Source organism: Parambassis ranga, chromosome 7, assembly GCF_900634625.1.
Source record: "Parambassis ranga chromosome 7, fParRan2.1, whole genome shotgun sequence".
Lineage (NCBI taxonomy): Eukaryota > Metazoa > Chordata > Actinopteri > Ambassidae > Parambassis > Parambassis ranga.
The window spans coordinates 8384810-8403116 of record NC_041028.1 but is presented as its reverse complement, the minus strand read 5'-3'; the positions used below and the strand labels follow the sequence as shown (position 1 = coordinate 8403116).

Below are 18307 nucleotides of genomic sequence, written 5' to 3'. Positions count from 1 at the left end.
TTGTCACCCTCAGACAAAGCCCTCCTCCCCAAGATTAAGAAAGTGCTCAGAGGTCATAATTTGTCCACATAATTTGTCAGTAACTGTCCAAAAACCCCTTTGCTTCCTCCATGAAGTATAGTTAAGATATATGGTGTGACAGATTAATACTTTTATGGCCAAAAGATTAATACCTTTGGTCCCAAATGTATTAATCTCCTCTTAAAGTTACAGCTTACTTACACTTTAGCAATACTACATAACATGTGTTCTGTATAATGGGTATTTATAACTTACATTGAGCTAACATTACTTGTTTTTTAATGTGTGTAAATATTGTGAATCTGTATTCCTTCAGTGGGACCAGTGAGTGGACATATTAACATGCCCACTCTCATAGTATCACTGAGGATTGTTGTGTCAGTCTCCTTTCATCTAAATTAGCATATGCAAGAAAATGGCTTTTGAATAGCCGTCCACTGTAGTGACCTCTGTGTATGAAAGGGTTAAGTTATTATAGATAATACACAGCAAGGGCAAAGAGAAACTTTTAATGCCAAAGCTCAGGTAAATTCTGTAACCCTGCTCAATGCTTCTGTGCTGTTTCATTAACTGATCAACCATTTGTGCATATGATGTCTCCTTTCTTCATAAAGGTTTGTTATTACAACACTGGCTATTTTATATAAAACAAGTAGATCCTTCATCCAATTCCAGAACATATCTCTGACATCTTAAGCTTCCTTGAGGGCTTAATAAAGCACCGTCACCCCTCCGTTCTCTGAAGTCACCAGACCCCAGCCCTTCAATAATATTGACAGGAACAAAGAAGAGAAATCATGGTATAGGGACACAAGACAAGACCATTTTGGAGATGATGCTCATTCTCAAGCTACTCACTGATGCAGCACAACCTATAAAATGATACAAGGGGGTATTTATAAGAATATTTTATTCATGTACTACTGCAACAGTGAAATACTGACTGGTGCTGTTTGAGTTAAAAAAATGTTGGTTCTGATAAATGATGCAACAAAGTACTTCTTTGTAGGTTATGAAACCCATCAAAAGCAGCACACACACATCTAAATATACATTATCTTTCAGTACTTTAACTTACACAAACCTTGTGACTGGTCACATGAATGCTAAAAGAAAGTCACCACTAAATAACCTAAAAAATCCCCACCTCTTTGAAGATGATTTCCCCTTGTGTGTAATGGGAATGTATCCATGTGCAGCTCCGCTCTTAACCTCGGGTGATTTAGCTTGTCTCTTCCCTTTACAGGTAGAGTCAATGAGTAAATAGAAAAGGCTATGAATATATTTTCATGTTATCTCCACCTATAAATTTCTTCAGAAAGATTGCCTCAGCAATTTGACTTGGCCGGAATGAATAGTATATTGGCAGCAAGCCATGCTGTGTATGCAAATGGCTGCCTGCTCTACAAGATGAGACTGGTTTTGAAGTGAATTTCTACGCCTTCTTCTCTTTGGTGTGATTCTGTGTAGGCTCCAAGTGATTAAAAAAGAAAGAGGGTGAAAATGTAAGAGCTCTTCTATTGTTATGTCACCACTTTCAGAAAGCCCATTCATGTCTTTCTGCATTTTCTGTAGATTTAATTAGATATATTTCCATTATGATATGTGAAACTGACAGATTTTATATGGAAAGAAATTAGTATCAAAAGGTCACGTGTATTAGGTGCAAAATAAGATTTACACATGACTGCAGCAATTTCTACACAATGTTAGGGTAGTCACAAAGGCAGAATCTAACCAAAAATACTAAGCAGTCTGAACATGTGCAAAATAATTGTACTGTAATAACAGATATAATAGCAGATAGGATAAATTCACCTGCACAAATCTGATTGAGTTGCTTGTGTGTGCATGAGTGTTTATGCCGCTTTATGTTGTTAAAAATTTGACTGTGTTGTTCTGATAAGAATAATTGATGAAAGAATTTAGAAATCTAGTTTGGCTGTTTATTGAAACAACACAGAGAAGACCGAAGTGTTTTGTTGCTGTACATTGTCCTGATATGGTAGATTGGTTCCTTTGTGAGGAATCTTGCTTTTTAAATTGCCTGAAGGTGCAAACACATTTAAAGATGTTTCTTCTTCTCTCTTTTCTCTCATCTGTCTTTTCTCTTTTCTCTTTTTTATTTTGCTTCAGATGGGAAATGCCTCCGAAACATTTCTGCTCGTGTCCAGAATATCGAAAGACAATGACTTCCTCATGGGAACTATCTACACCATTTTTGGTAGGTGATCTATTTCCCCCTCTTAGTTTTTTTTGGACTCCAGTCCTACAGCTGTTACTCTATGATCCACCTCTGTGTCTGCCAGGTGTGCTGTCAGTGCTGGGGAATGGGATCCTGCTGTTGGTGGTCTATAGAAAGAAGTCCTCCCTGAAACCAGCAGAGTTCTTTGTTGTCAACCTGGCCATCAGTGACCTGGGCATGACCATTACCCTGTTTCCACTCGCAATTCCTTCAGCCTACACTCACATGTAAGTGAGCACTTCTACCTTTCAACTTTCATCCCCACATCTACCAAATCCATATAAAAGAATTCCTTGTTGACAAAAATGTAGTAATCTCTATCAGATGCCTTTGATGGTATCTTGGTTCTTGGAGCGTTAAGGTTATCCAGCAGCAGTGAGTGAATTTGGTCTGGGGTTTGCCTCTGAGGCTTCATAAGCTGTGCCCCACCTTTTGTAGGAAGAAGGTTTTTGCCAGTCTGCAGCCTATGACTCAGGGCTGAAAAAGAGTTATATGTATATATCTAAATATATCCATACATCTTTTCAGTAAGTTGTTCTGCTAATAATACAGGTGCATGGCAACAATTCTCTATTCGGGTGTTTTAAAATGAAATATAAAATCTACAAAGAAGTAAGGATAAAGAATATACTAAGGTCTGGACTGAACAATTAGATAGGAAATAAGACAAGTAATAAGGCATTAAATTAACTATAAAGTGATATCCTTTACTGCCTTTTTGTCTCTTACACGCTTCCTACATCATCCCCTGACCTTCACTGGTTGCTTGTCAGATCCCCTGAGCCGAGTGTAGCTGAATGCTGTCATATTCTTGGTAAAGGATCAAAGTACATCAGTGTTCACCATGGTAATGTGTCCCAGGGGAGACCAGGAAATGTATTACTTGCTCCAGATCATGTGTATTGTCTAATTCAGCAGAAGGACTTTACAAGGAAATGCTCTGTTGATATCAGGATGTCAATCGATAGTAATGTCCATGTTTTCCTTCTCTCTCCATTCAGGTGGTTGTTTAATCACACAGCCTGTATTGTCTATGCCTTTTGTGGTGTTTTGTTTGGACTGTGCAGCCTAACCAACCTCACGGTGCTCTCCTGTGTCTGCTGGCTCAAGGTCTGCTGGCCAAATTACGGTAACACAATCAGTTTTATTCTTTTATTATTCATAGTAACACAATAATCTACAAACTACCATACACCTCCTGTTAGTCCTCTTCTGTTAGGTCAGACAAATTTACTGATAACATTGATACAGTTCACAATCAGTCTTTTGTCTTTTTTAAAATAACACTATACAAAGCAAACAAGCTATATAAAGCAAAAGCAATGGACCAGTCTTGACAGTGGTCCAACATGGAACACAATACACATACTTTGTTGGTCTAGCTTGGTCAAACGATTGTGAGCATGTATCTCATAAAGTGGGTGAAAATGACTTGTGAGTCACAAACCTGGGAGTTCATAGTTCAGTGAGGACAACTTCACAATTTGCCATTAAAGTGTTGCATTTTATAGGCTTTTGAAAAAATTATTGAAAAAAATATTTACACTTTTTTTATTTAGTGATTAGCTAAGATGCTTGTCTTTTTAATATTGATCTACATTTCTGATGCCCTCCGCCTGAAGGCAAAATCCTTGAATCCAAAAAGTAACACAATAAAATTGTGAGACCAACAACTCAAGGACTCATTACAAAGAAAAAAAAGGCCACGCTGCAGTTATGTTAATGTTCAAGGGTACACTTTAACCTCTTAAACAAGCAGCATATGTAAATAAGGAAATGTTTACACGGACTGTGAGCTCCCGACCCATTTTGATGTATTCCTGACAAGGTCTTAAATTTATTTCTAATTATTGAAACTGCATGATTTTTGCATGCTGTACTAAAGCAACATTCATGCTTTTAAAGTTTACTCATGAATTTTGATGTGTGTTTCTGTTGAGAACTACTACAAACACCTTTGTAAGTGTAGACAAATTCAGAAGCAGTAAACCCATATAAGATAAAACTTTATTATCTTCTTGCAGGATTTACAATATAAACAATGTAGGCTATAACACTGGAGGCTATGCAGGTAAAGTGCCTTGCCCAAGGACACGCAGTGACTAGGGAGGAGCTGGGATCAAAACACCAACTTTCTGGTTATTGGACAGCCCTGCTATACCACTGAGCCACTGCTGCCCAAATGTATGTAGTTTAGATTGCAGTATATGAGTCATGTCAATACCATAAAACTAGGAGAATGTCTCCACTCTGGGTTAAAAACTGATGCCACATTTTTCTCTTGTCGGTGTTTTCTCAAAGACAGTGAGTAGTGCTCTCAGTGGGATTTTTTTCTGTGTGATTTAGCCCTGAGTGAACCTTATATGTCCTCACACAAATGTCCTCACACACTACATTGATAATGGGGTGAGTTCATTCGAGGTCTGTGATTGTCCTTTAAACGTCAAGTGCCCTTACACTAAAGGAACCAATCAAAATGTTTCAATGCATATAGTAAAGTGTTTGCCCACACAGATACATTGTATTTTGCCTCTTTTAAGGTTCAGTAGAGATGGCTTTTAGTTAACAAAGAAAACAGAGAAGTTTGAAAGGCAAGGCTGTCCTGTACACTTATTGTTTGAAGCATTTAGCATAAAATCCAAAAATCTAATTTACACTTAAACATATCGATTTATTCTTTTGATGAGATGGCAAATCAGATTTCAGGTCTCACTACTCAAGTCCATGTCATAATATTTTCTAATAATGCCATAAGAGCAGAAGATGAAAACCTTTGTGTTCCTTCTGTATGGCTAAGGAAAGAACACTGAGAAGAAACGTTTCCATAGAGGCGACCTCCACAGACTACCTAGTCCTTCAGATACACTTTCTATACAGCTTGACAGACAGGTGCATTTAAACCCTTTTAACATCTGGCTGTAATAATTGAGACAATTTCAATCTATGTCGAATGTTTCTCAGATCCATTTGCGCCCAGAAATGCATGTAAATTATGTCTCTGTGACCCGCCATGTCCAAATAAAACGCCCAAAAAAAGCCCAATTATTAGTTTCAGCTGTGTATGGTCCTCCATGGACATATGTTGGCATGAAACCCCAAATTGATCATGTATAATCACATCACATCAAAGACGTCTATGTAATTGTGTTGCACAGATTGTCCCTAATATTAGTATGCTAACCAGATACGCACTGCGCTGTAAAATCAAAAGTCTTTCCTCAGCAGAAAAAAACACACAGGGGGTTGATTTTTTTCACCCTTCAAAATGGAAACTTGAATGCAATTATTCACTTTTTTAATCATTCACAAAATGACGAAAGTTCTAATTGTCATTTAAAGGAACAGGTGGAAAGACCTTTGTCTGAACCCAGGTCTGAAAGGGTTTCCATGTCCTTTCTGTTTGCGTGGGATTGTCCTGGATGTTCCAAAGATCTGCAAGTTAGGTGGCTTTGATGAAATTCCCACTGAGGAAACAGAAAATAAGACAATCAAATCCTCTTAGTCACAGTTAAAACCAAAGCTCGACAACTGCAGTTGAAATCAGTTGATTTTGCTAATTAGCAGCAGTAAATAGGCCTGGCAGCAAGGGCTGTGATTTTGTTGAAGCAACACAAGACAACTAACAAATGAAAATGAACACATTCAAACATATAAAGAGGAACAGTCCAATAAACTGAATCTACACAGAAAACCATCTAAAACCAACCATCTAGATTAAAGAGTTCATTGAAATTAGCTGTCACAGCCTGTTATTTTTGGTATGCAAATGTTACTCAGGGGGATTCATTAAAGATAGTCAGCTAACTGTTGACTAACTGTTTTTTATTTCAGATAAATATTTTGTGATGTTCACTTTCATGCTGATATTCAGCTCTCTTTTTTCTTCTTTTTTTTAAAAATTAGATGGCACTCTTGCTTTTTGAAACACAGTAACCAGGGTTTTTAGGGCACTACAAGAAGCTATGATGTAGCTCTTTGTAATGAAGATCAGAGACATGCACACAAGTGAAATACTGCTCCTGCACTGACCTAAAATGCACTCGCTGAGAAGAGCTCAAAATGTCAAACGTTATAAAAAACCTGATGTTTGTGTGTATTGGACACATGTAGCATTTACACCGACTTACTATGCAGTGATTAAGCAGGCTTAGGGTTTTGCTCATGGACACTTAGGACCACAGAGTTCCAGTCCAGCACAACTTTAAAGCAGTTTCACTCAACATTAACAACCCAGTTTCACAGTGTTTGTGCAGATGACTGCTAACTGTTGAAGCAGCACATATTTAAAGAGCATAATTCATGTTTTGGCCGCTGTCAGCTATTCAGGATTTACTTACATGGTTGTGCCTGTGCTAAATCTCAGCAGCACATTAATGTATGTTTCTGCATCAATGTTTGCAGTAGCTTAATTAAATTTCAGCTTCTTTTTTCCCCACAGAACTCATCATTCACCTCTAATTTGTTCATTAAGCCCTCAAGTTTCAGTTTTGTCTCACTGCAAGAGTGTGATAATTACTGCCTAGCCATAATTCATAAATCATAATTAATTTAGATCATTGACTATGTATTATGTAAAATTGGTATCATTTGAAAGAAAGTGTATCTAATTTAATTTAATTCAGAAAATGTCATCATCACACCCTATTATGTGAATGAGTGTACAGTTGTACCGTGCAGTATGGATTCCTCACTCCCTCATCCTGGAAGGCAGAATCCAGGGATGTTCCCATTTATATGCCCCGCACACTCACACACAGCAGGGGTACACAGAACAGCAGCAGTCTGGCACACACTGTATTAATCAGACTTCTAGGCTTTGATACACAAGGTACAATAAAATATGCCCTAACCGAGTGTATTTTAACACAGTAAAGCAAAGAAAAAGTACATGTTAAACACAGCTGGAGATCTGATGAACACCCCTCATACGTCACAACTGAACTATACCAAGCTTTGTCTATATTTAAATACACAGGGCTAGAATATAATTTAGTTGTTTTCCACACTCTAGTAGGTTTAACGATTGCATGCATATTAGCCACACTCTAATTGAAGGCTGTGTTTTGGAAAGAGCTTTTCTTGCCTTTTTTTCGAAGTAACCCAGTCTGCAATGCAGTGTGTAAAACCCAAGAGACTACAAGGTTAACAAATAATAGTGTTTGAAATGCTAATGAACGCAAATAATTACACTTTTATGAGACTTCCCTACAAGGATCCCTGTACAAATATGGCATCCTCTCGCCTAAACTAGTTTATACATTGTAACAGACAGCCCCCCTAGTCAAACAAGCACACAGCTCAGGGGTGCAGCATCATTTATATGACAACTGAAAAAATCATTGCAGACGTGCAGCAACAGCAGTTTCACTCTATGAGCAATAAGGACCATATTAAAAAAAACAAATATTTTATACTTTACTTTAGTCATTTCAGATGGTAAGCTTACAGTTGAGTAATTGAAGAATATGAGCATTAAAAAGCTTTTTTAAAAAGGTAAGATCACCACACATTACCTACACATTTCAACCTAGATTGACAATATGTCTTCAGTTTTTTCTTATAAAATACTAAATCTAAGCAAGAAAGACAGCAACAACATGGACATTTCACAAGGTGACATCTCATTCATTGGATTAAATAGGAGAAGGACAGATAAAGCCAAATAGCACCTTGGAAGTGTGTTGCTGCTGCACTAAGTGCAGAGAGGCACAAAGACAGAACTGATTTAAAATCAAAGAACCTGACCTTACAGGGACAAACAAAATAGCCAGAAGGCGCCTTGACGTTCAAGGCCCAGCTGTTGATCCTTTATTGCACCTTGCTGTTGTCACTGTTGTTGAGTGCTGAGAGACACTTACATATGTAATGCTGCACATATGAAGACTGAATTTGAAGACAGAATGCCAACATGATTTGAAAATGGGTGGGATTTTACCATCTATGTGTGGTCTTTAAAAGTTAGCACTAAGGAGGGCCTGTGATGCATATAAAAGGCTGAAATACCACCACATATCCAGGAGGGCTAGGCTAAGCATAGCTAATTTTGCTGTTTCCAGAAGCAAATCACCAAAAGACCCAAAAATGATGCTTTAAGTAAGGTTAAGAAAAAGTATTTTGGAATTTTGGAACAATAAGAAATGTCTGAATTAATCTGCTCCAGGGTGTTTTTTTCTATTCCACCAATGAGCCAACCACCATGTAGTTTAAATGTATGGTTATCAGATCTGTTGTGGGTGTAGGCAGACAGTCACACTCATTTGATAAACACTTAGATCAATATCAGGATAAAGAAAGAGTTCGATTCATCCATATTTAAAGAGTACCACTGGAGGGCTTTTCTCAGAAATTGAGTTCAGCTCTCTGGATAAAAAGAGCTCAGGTTCAGGAGCCCCACATCAGATAGAAGCCATCTGTAATGGCTAACGAGGATTCTTGCCTTAGCACCATCACAGTTCAGCAAGTGCCACAGGGTGTAATCACTTCCCTCCACCCTCAGCTTAAACAGTAAGAAGGGCTGACATCCTGCTGGAGAGGCTGTGTGCTGCCATAGATAAGGCTGCTCGTGGTCTCCTCCTCACTGATTGCACACTGAAGAAGCCATTGCCTACATCAATTATCGTAGACTGTGGCTGTTGCAGAGTTTCCCTCTCTTCACACACTGGCATGAGTGCCATAACAAGCGGATGCTGCCTGAAACATGTAACAACACATTTTTGTTGTTTACAAAGCTTTACATGGCAAAGAGAGTAAAAATACAGCAAAAAAGAAAATGTTCTTAATGTTTTAGTTCAGTTGTTCACATCAATTGTCTTTTTGTACAAATACGCATTTATATGCCAAATTAGACTTTATTGTGTTTAATAAATATAAATTAAAATCAGCTGAAGCTGGTTATTGTTTTATGTGTACTGCTTTTTTTCAAATCTTTTATTTAATACTTTTCAATGAAAATAAACCATTAAGAAAGCTAAATTATCAAAAGGAAAAAATGATAATTACCTCTGATTCATCCATTGAATTAAATTACTTTTGACCTTTTGACGCTGCAGATCAGCAGTGCAGAAAAAAAGAACAGATTGTGTTTGCTAAGTTTCTTCGGATCTCACGATAAAATGTAATTTTCACTTGCACTTGGGATTAGCATTAAAAACTACTGGTTAAGATTAAGCATTAAAAACAGGTTTAACAAGTGGTTAGGCAAAAATCATGTCCCAGAGTCTAAATCGAGGCAACTGTACTCAGGGAGTGGCAAAACGTCGTCCAAAAAATCCAGTCCAATCCAATCCAGAGTCCAGTTGCCTCGATTTAAACTCTTGGACATGACAATGACCTGGATGAATGAGAGCATCCACAGACATATAGGCAAAAATCATGCATATATAACAAACATATTTTAGAAAAAATAAATACAATTTCACCACACAATCACCATTTTTCGGCTATCATGCATTCCTCCATGTGATTTTTTTTAAATCAGAAATACCTGAGGTAAAATGTTAGATAACAGAGTAATTTATCTTGATTCCTATTTATGCAGTGTTTTATTCTCCTTATTAAATCTACGTGTCTATTAAAGTCTCTCCCTTCATTCTCTCTCAGGCAACAAGTTCTCGTACTGCCATGCTGGCCTGCTAGTTGCTGGCGTCTGGTGCTATGCCGGAGTGTTTGCCGTGGGTCCCCTGTCTGGCTGGGGAGAGTACGGGCCCGAGCCTTATGGCACAGCGTGCTGCATCAAATGGGATACACCCAGCCAAAGCTCTGCCGCCATGAGCTACATCATCTGCCTCTTCTTCTTCTGCTACATCATACCCTGCACTGTCATCTTTATGTCCTACACATTTATCCTGCTGACTGTTCGGGGCTCTCGCCAAGCTGTCCAGCAGCATATGTCCCCACAGAACAAAATCACCAATGCACATGCACTGATTGTTAAGGTAAATGTCCATGCTTATCCTTTAGGATAACACACATTCTACATTGCTTACATGACCAATATTTTTATTTTTTCCAGCTTTCCGTGGCAGTTTGCATCGGTTTCCTGACAGCATGGAGTCCATATGCTATTGTGGCCATGTGGGCAGCTTTTGGTGATTCAGCAACTGTACCACCCATGGCTTTTGCCCTGGCAGCTGTTTTTGCCAAGTCCTCCACCCTTTACAATCCTATCATCTATCTGTTCTTCAAGCCCAATTTCCGCAAGTCCCTGTGTCGGGATGTGGCCCAGTGCAGGAGGACACTCTGCGGATGCCTGTGTCAGCACAGCCCGACACAGAAAGGAACTTGCGGGCAATCTCATGAAAAGGAGGAATGCAACTCTACAAGGTTGTCTAATGGGCTGCCGGAGAACCACAGGACCTGCAGACACTGTCCTTGCCCTGAAGGAGTAGCTGGCACCAGAGAAAACGTTACAGGCTACAGTCCCAGGCAGACTGCCAGGATACTTCAAGGATCTCAACACAGCGAGGTGGCTGTCAGTCAGCTCTCCAACGAGCTGCAGAGCGACTTCCTCTAGTAAAGCCAGACAATGTGAAGGTGAACAAAAGCTGGAGAACAGGGATGAGGTGGCAAGAAGGAATGTTGAGAAAATTGCAAGTTAAGGAAAAGTGAAAATGTAATTCAAAACAAAGACTGATATAAGAAAAAATATAACTTGTCTTATGCCTCAAATATGTGATACTGCCAAAAAAAAGGAATACAACCAATACAGGAGGAAAAGCGAGCCAAACAGTCCACAGATGTGTACATCAATATTCCGTCAGGTCAAAACTTAACAAGCGTCAACAACTATCTGTTCATTTTGAGTGATCAACATCACGCAAACAAGACTGAGCGGGGTCACGATGCAACTCAATTAACGCTGGAGGGAGGAACTGATGCCAAACTGTTGTACTCCCTAAACTATCCTCTGTTTGTTTTAAAATTTGCTGTATTTGTATTTAGATGTTTATTATGCATGCCTCAAAATCAAGGACCACAGGGTTGATGTTAATATCTCAAAGGTATTTAGAGATGTCTCAACATTGCTGAGGCTAAATATAGGTGTAACTATAGCATGTCAACATCCACATTCATCCATTTAAACCAGGCCCCGTGAAGAAATAAGAGGAGGTGTCATGTTTCTCAATGTCTATTTTGTCAAATCACTTCTGTCCATGACAAAATTCAAACGTGAAGGCAGGACTGCATATAGCTCTCTGCAGCTACACTTTTTACATTTACACTCGAAAAGCTCTACCTATCAGTCCATGGAGACTTTCTGATTGGATATTTTGTGTGGAATAAGCTACAAAATTTAAATACTACATATCATTCATTAATTAGTTTTTCAAAAATTATTTAATTTACTCTTCTGGTATAAAATCCAAACAAAAATACACAATATTTTAATTACTTACAGAATTTCAATTAAATTTTATTTATATAGCACCTTTTACAATCATCATTGTCTCTAGGGGCTTTACATAAACCCAGAGCCTGAACAGAGCATTACCCGGCTCACAGGGAAGAACCTTCCTGCTGACAGGAGTACATGCTTCAGCAGTAACTCCTTATTGTTAGTTTTGCCAATGTATTACTTCCTACCTTGATGGCACCATAATTTTTAACCACAAAAGCAAACTACAGACGAGTCATTTTAAAATGGGGGTGGACACATCAGATATGATGGTAGTGACGCCTGTGTGTAGCACATGTCAATGTGTGTTCAGGGAGGGACTCATCACCATGGCACCCCAACAAAAAAATAGAAAATATTTTCAATATAGTGAAAGTGAATGATTTTTATAACAAAAACATTATCAAGCAATGTCTAATTGGAACCATGAGAAAAAAAAAGTTGCATGAAGCATTAGAGTGCACATGGAGCCATAACAGCCCCACAAGGAACAAGATTTACAAGCCTCCTGCAAGAAAGTCTAGAGGCTCATTATAGTCACCATCCACCCCTCCACATTTGCAGACATTTAGCAGGAGGAGAGCCCCATGGATGGATTTTGTCAGGACAGAGTGGTTGCTTTGACAATCTGGCCGAACATGACCATATGTCATTGTTGGACTAGGTAAAAAAAAAAATCAAACCATTATGGCATTCATGTGTGGGGATGTGTTGGACACTTTAGCTAGGTTGAAAAATGTTAATTTGCTTTGAATAAATCGCCTGCCCTGAGGCTTTGTAATAGGGTAAAACCTTTATCTTTCATTACACTCTCTTTAGGAAATGTTGCCACATTTCCAGGTATCAGCTATTAACTTGGTTAGCACCTTATTATTTTTAACAGCTAGACTATAAATATAAGACCCCAAATTGTAAGAAACCCGAGTGATCTTCAGATAAGCCTGTTTGCTTGTGTATGAGAAAGGAGCGAAGTGACACAGTGTGGTTTATTTATACTGTATGTGAGTGTGTTTTTCTACCGTGCCTCTGTGAGGGTGCTTTCATGAGCAGAAGCACAAGTGTGCAGGTTCTAATAGAAGCAAATGGTGAACCAGCAAATTCTTTTGGCTGTGGTGCACAAAGAGGTAAAGAGAAACTAAAATGGGCACATTTACCATGTTCCTCAAGCCATTACAACAAACTAAGAGAGATTCACTTTATGTCTATGCATGACTATAGACCACATGCCTTTAGTGCTCCTCTAGCCTGCTGTTCAATAAAAGAGTTTGTAACATGAGACACAAAAGATTTCGCCTCAGCACCCTTCCAACATTATTCCAATAAAAAGTGCCCAGCAAGCACAGTTGAGCTTAACCACTGTGTTTGTTAAACAAGCAGTTTTGTATTTTTCTCCTGGCAGCATAGGTCATCAAATGAAGATACAAAAAAGACCTGTCATGGACAAGATTAATTAGATGTGCTTGAGTGCGTGTTGCGGCTGACTTGCATGTCATGATTCCTTTCTTTACTATGCTGAGAGAGAAGATTGCAGTTCTGTGCAGTTTTCACAAAATACCTGACTATATAGCCGTTCCCATTTTGTGTTCTCACTTTCAGTTTGTCATAAAATAATTTGCCTGAAGTCATGCAAAACAACCAGGTCAGCATATGTGTTGCATTCTGCTGCTTGTTACGCTCTTCTTATTACTGCTCCAGCCTTGGTAGTGCCTGCTTCTTCAGGAAATTGATACTAAGTCAGCATCACCACCTGAACTAATACCCCACTTGGGCTTTTCACACGACACTTAGCCCCTGGGGTTAGAAGCTTCTTAGCTCATGGCTTACTCTATGTTAGCTATGGGCTTAAGCTGTGTTCAGACTGACGGTTTGACTACATGAAAAAACAAAGTCCTTTTTAGTTTTAGTACATTACTGGCAACCCTGAAGGGGTAATTCATAGTACCTCCTTAATTTTAAGACAGAGGATAAAAACTATTCAACTACTCAACAACTTTCCACAGTCATCAAGGCAGTAATAAAATCTAAAGCCAAGGTTTTATTATAATTGTCAAGAATAAAGTCAGTCTAACTTTTGGAGGCTTAGTGGGGTGCTAACTGTGAGACGTGGTGAAGGTTTCTGAATTGTGAGATGATTCCAGAAATACAGTAAATTATTCTTATCTCACTCAAAGATGGAAACTGATGAGCAGCCTACCAGCTGTGTAATGTGGCGATCTCCCAGGAAAAACAAAATGATTGTACTGACTGCTCTGTGGGGTTTATGTTAACTGAAGAGAAAGTAAGGAAGGTCTGAAGATCTGTGAAATCTGCTCGTCATGTTACAACCAAAGTTTTCCAGTCACCTTTATTCCTGCTGTCGAAGTCAAAATGCTGTTTTGGACACACATATTTTTCTACCAATATGCAGGTTAGCGTGAAAACAAATATACATATCAAAAGACTTGGCTTCATGTCCTGTGCTGGACCGACGGACATACAAACCAGGCAACACAACTGTGAAAATCTGATTCTGATGTCTCATTTTTCTATTCTGTTCTGCTTTGAGAACAAATACTGCAAGTACCGAGGTGTGTATTCTGTATCTCTAGCCATTCCCACCTGGGTCACCTACTTTTATATATATATATATATATAGCATGTGTGTAGATAATATATGTCTGTACAGATACCAACTTAATTAATATATTGTAACAAATATCAGCCAAAATGTGTAAATAGGGGATGGAGAAGCCCCTTACAGTGTCTTGAAATGGGGATGCTGGGTTGTAGTTTTATGTTGTTTTAGCTTGTGGCGGCTTTTAAAAGTGTTTCCATAAATGTTTATTATTATAAGATAAAATAGCTGCCAGGTCTATGGCTTCCCTCACTCCAGCTGGGATCCATTTTCCTTCAGCTTTTCTAAAAGCTGTGTGAGAGAAGGTTACGCTGAACTTATAACATACTAATTTTAGTATCACCTTTATTACATAGCCATAATATAAAAAAAAAATACCTTTTTTTCCACCACAATGTTGTTGGCTTACAACAATCCAAGTGGGAAATTGAATCTATTGCAATGTATAATTTAGCTTCTATGAAGGTGACTGTCTCTACCTCCCAGTTAATCACAGAATGTACTTGTTGCTGAATTTGAATTAGAAGATTTAAACATTTAATATGAAGAAATCCAAGTAGTAGAAGTGTTTGATGACACCCGCATGGATGTATAGATGTCTTTATTGTGGTGAAATTAAAGCTCTCATAGGTCAGAAGTCACTTGCCCTTGCATTGACACATCCTCACCTGGATCGCATTCAGGCATCGTATTTACACTTTTGTGAAAATATACTTATTAACTTTACTTCTGGATTTTGCCTGTCAAGATGCAGCCTGGGAATACTTTGTTAATCCCATTTCAGACATAGGAATCAGCAAGAAACTTCTTATGCCTCCTGGATGCATTGAGCCTATACAAGGTCTGAATAATGTGATAAATCCTAAACGCACAGCTGTCTATATATATATATATATACACACACATATATACATATATGGTCTAATCCACTGTAAAGAAAGTTAAATGTGATCAGGACAATGCAAAACCCTTGAATCTGAATTGTCTGACAACAGCAGCAAAGTCATTGTAGGAGTCCCTATATTTTCCAGTTTTATACTGTGTTAACACACACATACACACACTCACAAGATTTTTTCCCATCCCCTCCCAGTTTCATAGACACAAACAAGGCTGAATGTGATGTGTTGTAAATATATGTGTTTGTACATGAAAAAAATCTATAAAACATTTGAAATATAATTTAAATAATTTAGAATTACTGAAATTATTATAGTGTTGTCAGTGAAGTTTCAGATGCACTGTGAAATGTTTACATTTACTTAATATTGAGGATTGTATGAAAAGTGTTAAGAACATCTATCTAAGGGCATATCATTTGTTCTGAAGTAAAATGGAATGATTAATAAATATCATTTAGGACTAAATCAATGAGTATTTAAATGCTTTTTTGATAATACAGCCTGGTAACCCATCTTCATTCTAGGACCAATGAGGAGTTTGAACATGTACAGTTCAGCATGTGGTTCCACTAACACTATATTTTAGTGTCACCATTCAAATTGAACAAAGAAAATCAGACAGGACTTCCATCTGATGTTTCTGAATATTTAACATTGTGCTGTTTAGCTCCAGGATGCTGTGTGTAATCAGCATTGTGTAAATGAATATTCCTGTGGTATGCTAAGTGCTAAGTGCTATGCAATAGCCTCTGGTAGGAGTGGGTTGCCTTTCCATCCCTGTCTTTCCTGCGTGGACATTGTTGAGCAGATGACAATATTTACATCGCCTCAGTGGTCACATGCACCTTGGGCTTTGAAAGGATAAAGTCGGAGGATCAACAAAATGAAGACAGATTATAGTCAGTGGGAGCCCAGCTGTACTGACTGCATGGGCATTGATTTATATTTCAGCTTTGGATTCCATCCACTGATTCACAGAATTAGTCACATCCCCTGCAGTAACTATATGTGCAGTGTTTCACTGATAGAAATGGATTTACAATTAGGTAACTTTTGTTGCTGTATATTATAATAATATGGTGCAGACAAGTTGGCAGGGGCGAGATGTGTCTATAAACCCTGGTATAAACCATGTACTTTTTTTTCTTGCCTTTGACTACCGTATTTTCACGACTATAAAAGTCTAAAATTTTGTCAAAAGTCGGCCCTGCGCCTTGTAATGCGGTGCGCCTTGTGTGTACACTGTGGTTACCACAGCATTCACCCTACCCCTAGCCCTGTGGTTTGTAAAGTGATACTCAATAATGGTTCCCTACAGCTCTTTGTAGCTTGAATGTTAATTTGATTAATTGCTTTAAGATAAATGCATCTGCTAAATTAGAATAAATGTATATTTTATAAATGTGTTGCAGCTGAGTCCCTGAGAAAAGGGACAGTACAACATTTAATGTGAAACTTTGTGCTTGTAAAATACAAATTATCAAACTTTTTTTATATTTGTTTGCACATATGTTGCTTGGGCTGAACTGTTCTTTTTCAGGATCATTTTTCACAAAGAGTGGATTAGTATTGAGAGCCCGATATACAGAACATCTTGAGCAACCCCCATGCCTGTGTTTTCCTGCATAATGTATTGCATATGTACACGCACAACCCACACATACAGCATCTTCCTGGGATTTCTTAGCAGGCAGGCATGGATTTTCAGCTCTAATTGGTTTTGTCACAGTGTTCTGCACCTCCAAAACAAGACTATTGATTGAGATTCATGAGTGTTTCCTGATGCTTTAGAAGGCCAAGTCTTTTCAACATCCATCATTTTATATAGCTGCTGTTTTTTTCATATATGTGTGCATGTTGTGTGAAGCATAACCAAAATGGAAATGGGAAATTCTCCTCTTTTTACATCATGGTGGGTGAAATCAATAATCTTGAAAAACCCAACCATTAGTATTATTTAATAGACTTTTGTTCCAATGTGAACTTAAGAGAAACACTGTAATCTCTATCTTTAATCACAGTTTTAGCCACATCTCTGACCTTGAACCAACTCTGCAGAAAAACTAATTTTCTCACCTCATTCTGTCTGAGACAGAGTGGGTAAAAAGTATCTGCTGATGCTGTATCTCACTTCATCCTTGTACACCTGGTGTATTGCATTAACCCTGCAGATTTAGCTGTAGCTGGGAGCAGATGTCCTGTGTGCAAACAGATGGACATGATCTGGCTGCTTCACCTTAACAACATGTCCCCGCTGAACACCATCTGCCAAAGTATCAATATTCTGCCAGCTCTGCATTAAAGCCGGATGGAGAGGTGTGTGTGTGTGTGTGTGTGAATGTGAACTTACTACATCCCTAAAGTTCTGTTTAGGTTTATGTCAATCATGATGATGACACTAAAACTTTACTGGTCTTCCAGCATAGAGTGACAGATGGTGAAAGGAGCAGGCCTCATTTATCAAGTGTGCCATTTTTAGAAACAAAAAAGATTAGAAAGTGATCGATTAGCTGCTAAATGGAAATGTATGTTTACACAGTTTATATACCACAAGAAAATACACCAATTCTACCATGTATTATTTTGCATTTTAACAACTCTTGAATTAACTGAAGCATGAATCTAATCATGCCAGTTCGATTCTGGCTAAGGCCTTTCTGTGTGGAGTTAGCACGTTCTCCCTGTGCCCGCGTGGGTTTTCTCCGGGTGTTCCGGCTTCCTCCCACATTCTAAAGACCTGCTTGTCAGGTCAATTGGTCACTCTAAATTGCCTGTAGTTGTGAGTGTACATGGTTGTCTGTCTGTGTGTTGCATTGCGATCGACTGGTGACCTGTCCAGTGTGCCTCTCACCCGTAGTTAGCTGGGATAGGCTCCAGCCCCCCTGTGACCCTGCACTGCAGGACGAAGCGGGTTATTGGATGATGGATAGATGAATCTAATCATTTTCCTGAGAAATTGTTTCTGGGAAATATCTGACCCTGTTTTTTCTTCTCATAATTGTGACCTCAGTGATTTTCCTGCACTCTTGGTCACACTGCTGAACTAATGATTGGCGTGTTGGTGTTTCATTATGTGTTTCTACCACCATGAAATTATGACCAATGTTGCAAGAGTGTGGAACCCAGAATTG

The 18307-nt window shown here is 38.5% G+C and overlaps 1 protein-coding gene across 1 annotated transcript in view; it reads left to right on the top strand.

Annotated features, from left to right (window-relative positions):
* The window catches only part of opn7b (opsin 7, group member b), a 54482-nt gene extending 38841 nt beyond the window's left edge, over window positions 1-15641 (top strand). Inside the window, exons 2-6 of the mRNA XM_028410996.1 lie at window positions 2158-2245; window positions 2331-2493; window positions 3268-3395; window positions 9866-10200; window positions 10278-15641. Of these exons, the coding sequence (XP_028266797.1) occupies window positions 2158-2245; window positions 2331-2493; window positions 3268-3395; window positions 9866-10200; window positions 10278-10778 (1215 nt within the window). The 3' untranslated portion in view covers window positions 10779-15641. The remainder of the gene's footprint in view (window positions 1-2157; window positions 2246-2330; window positions 2494-3267; window positions 3396-9865; window positions 10201-10277) is intronic.
* The last annotated feature ends 2666 nt before the right edge of the window (window positions 15642-18307 follow it).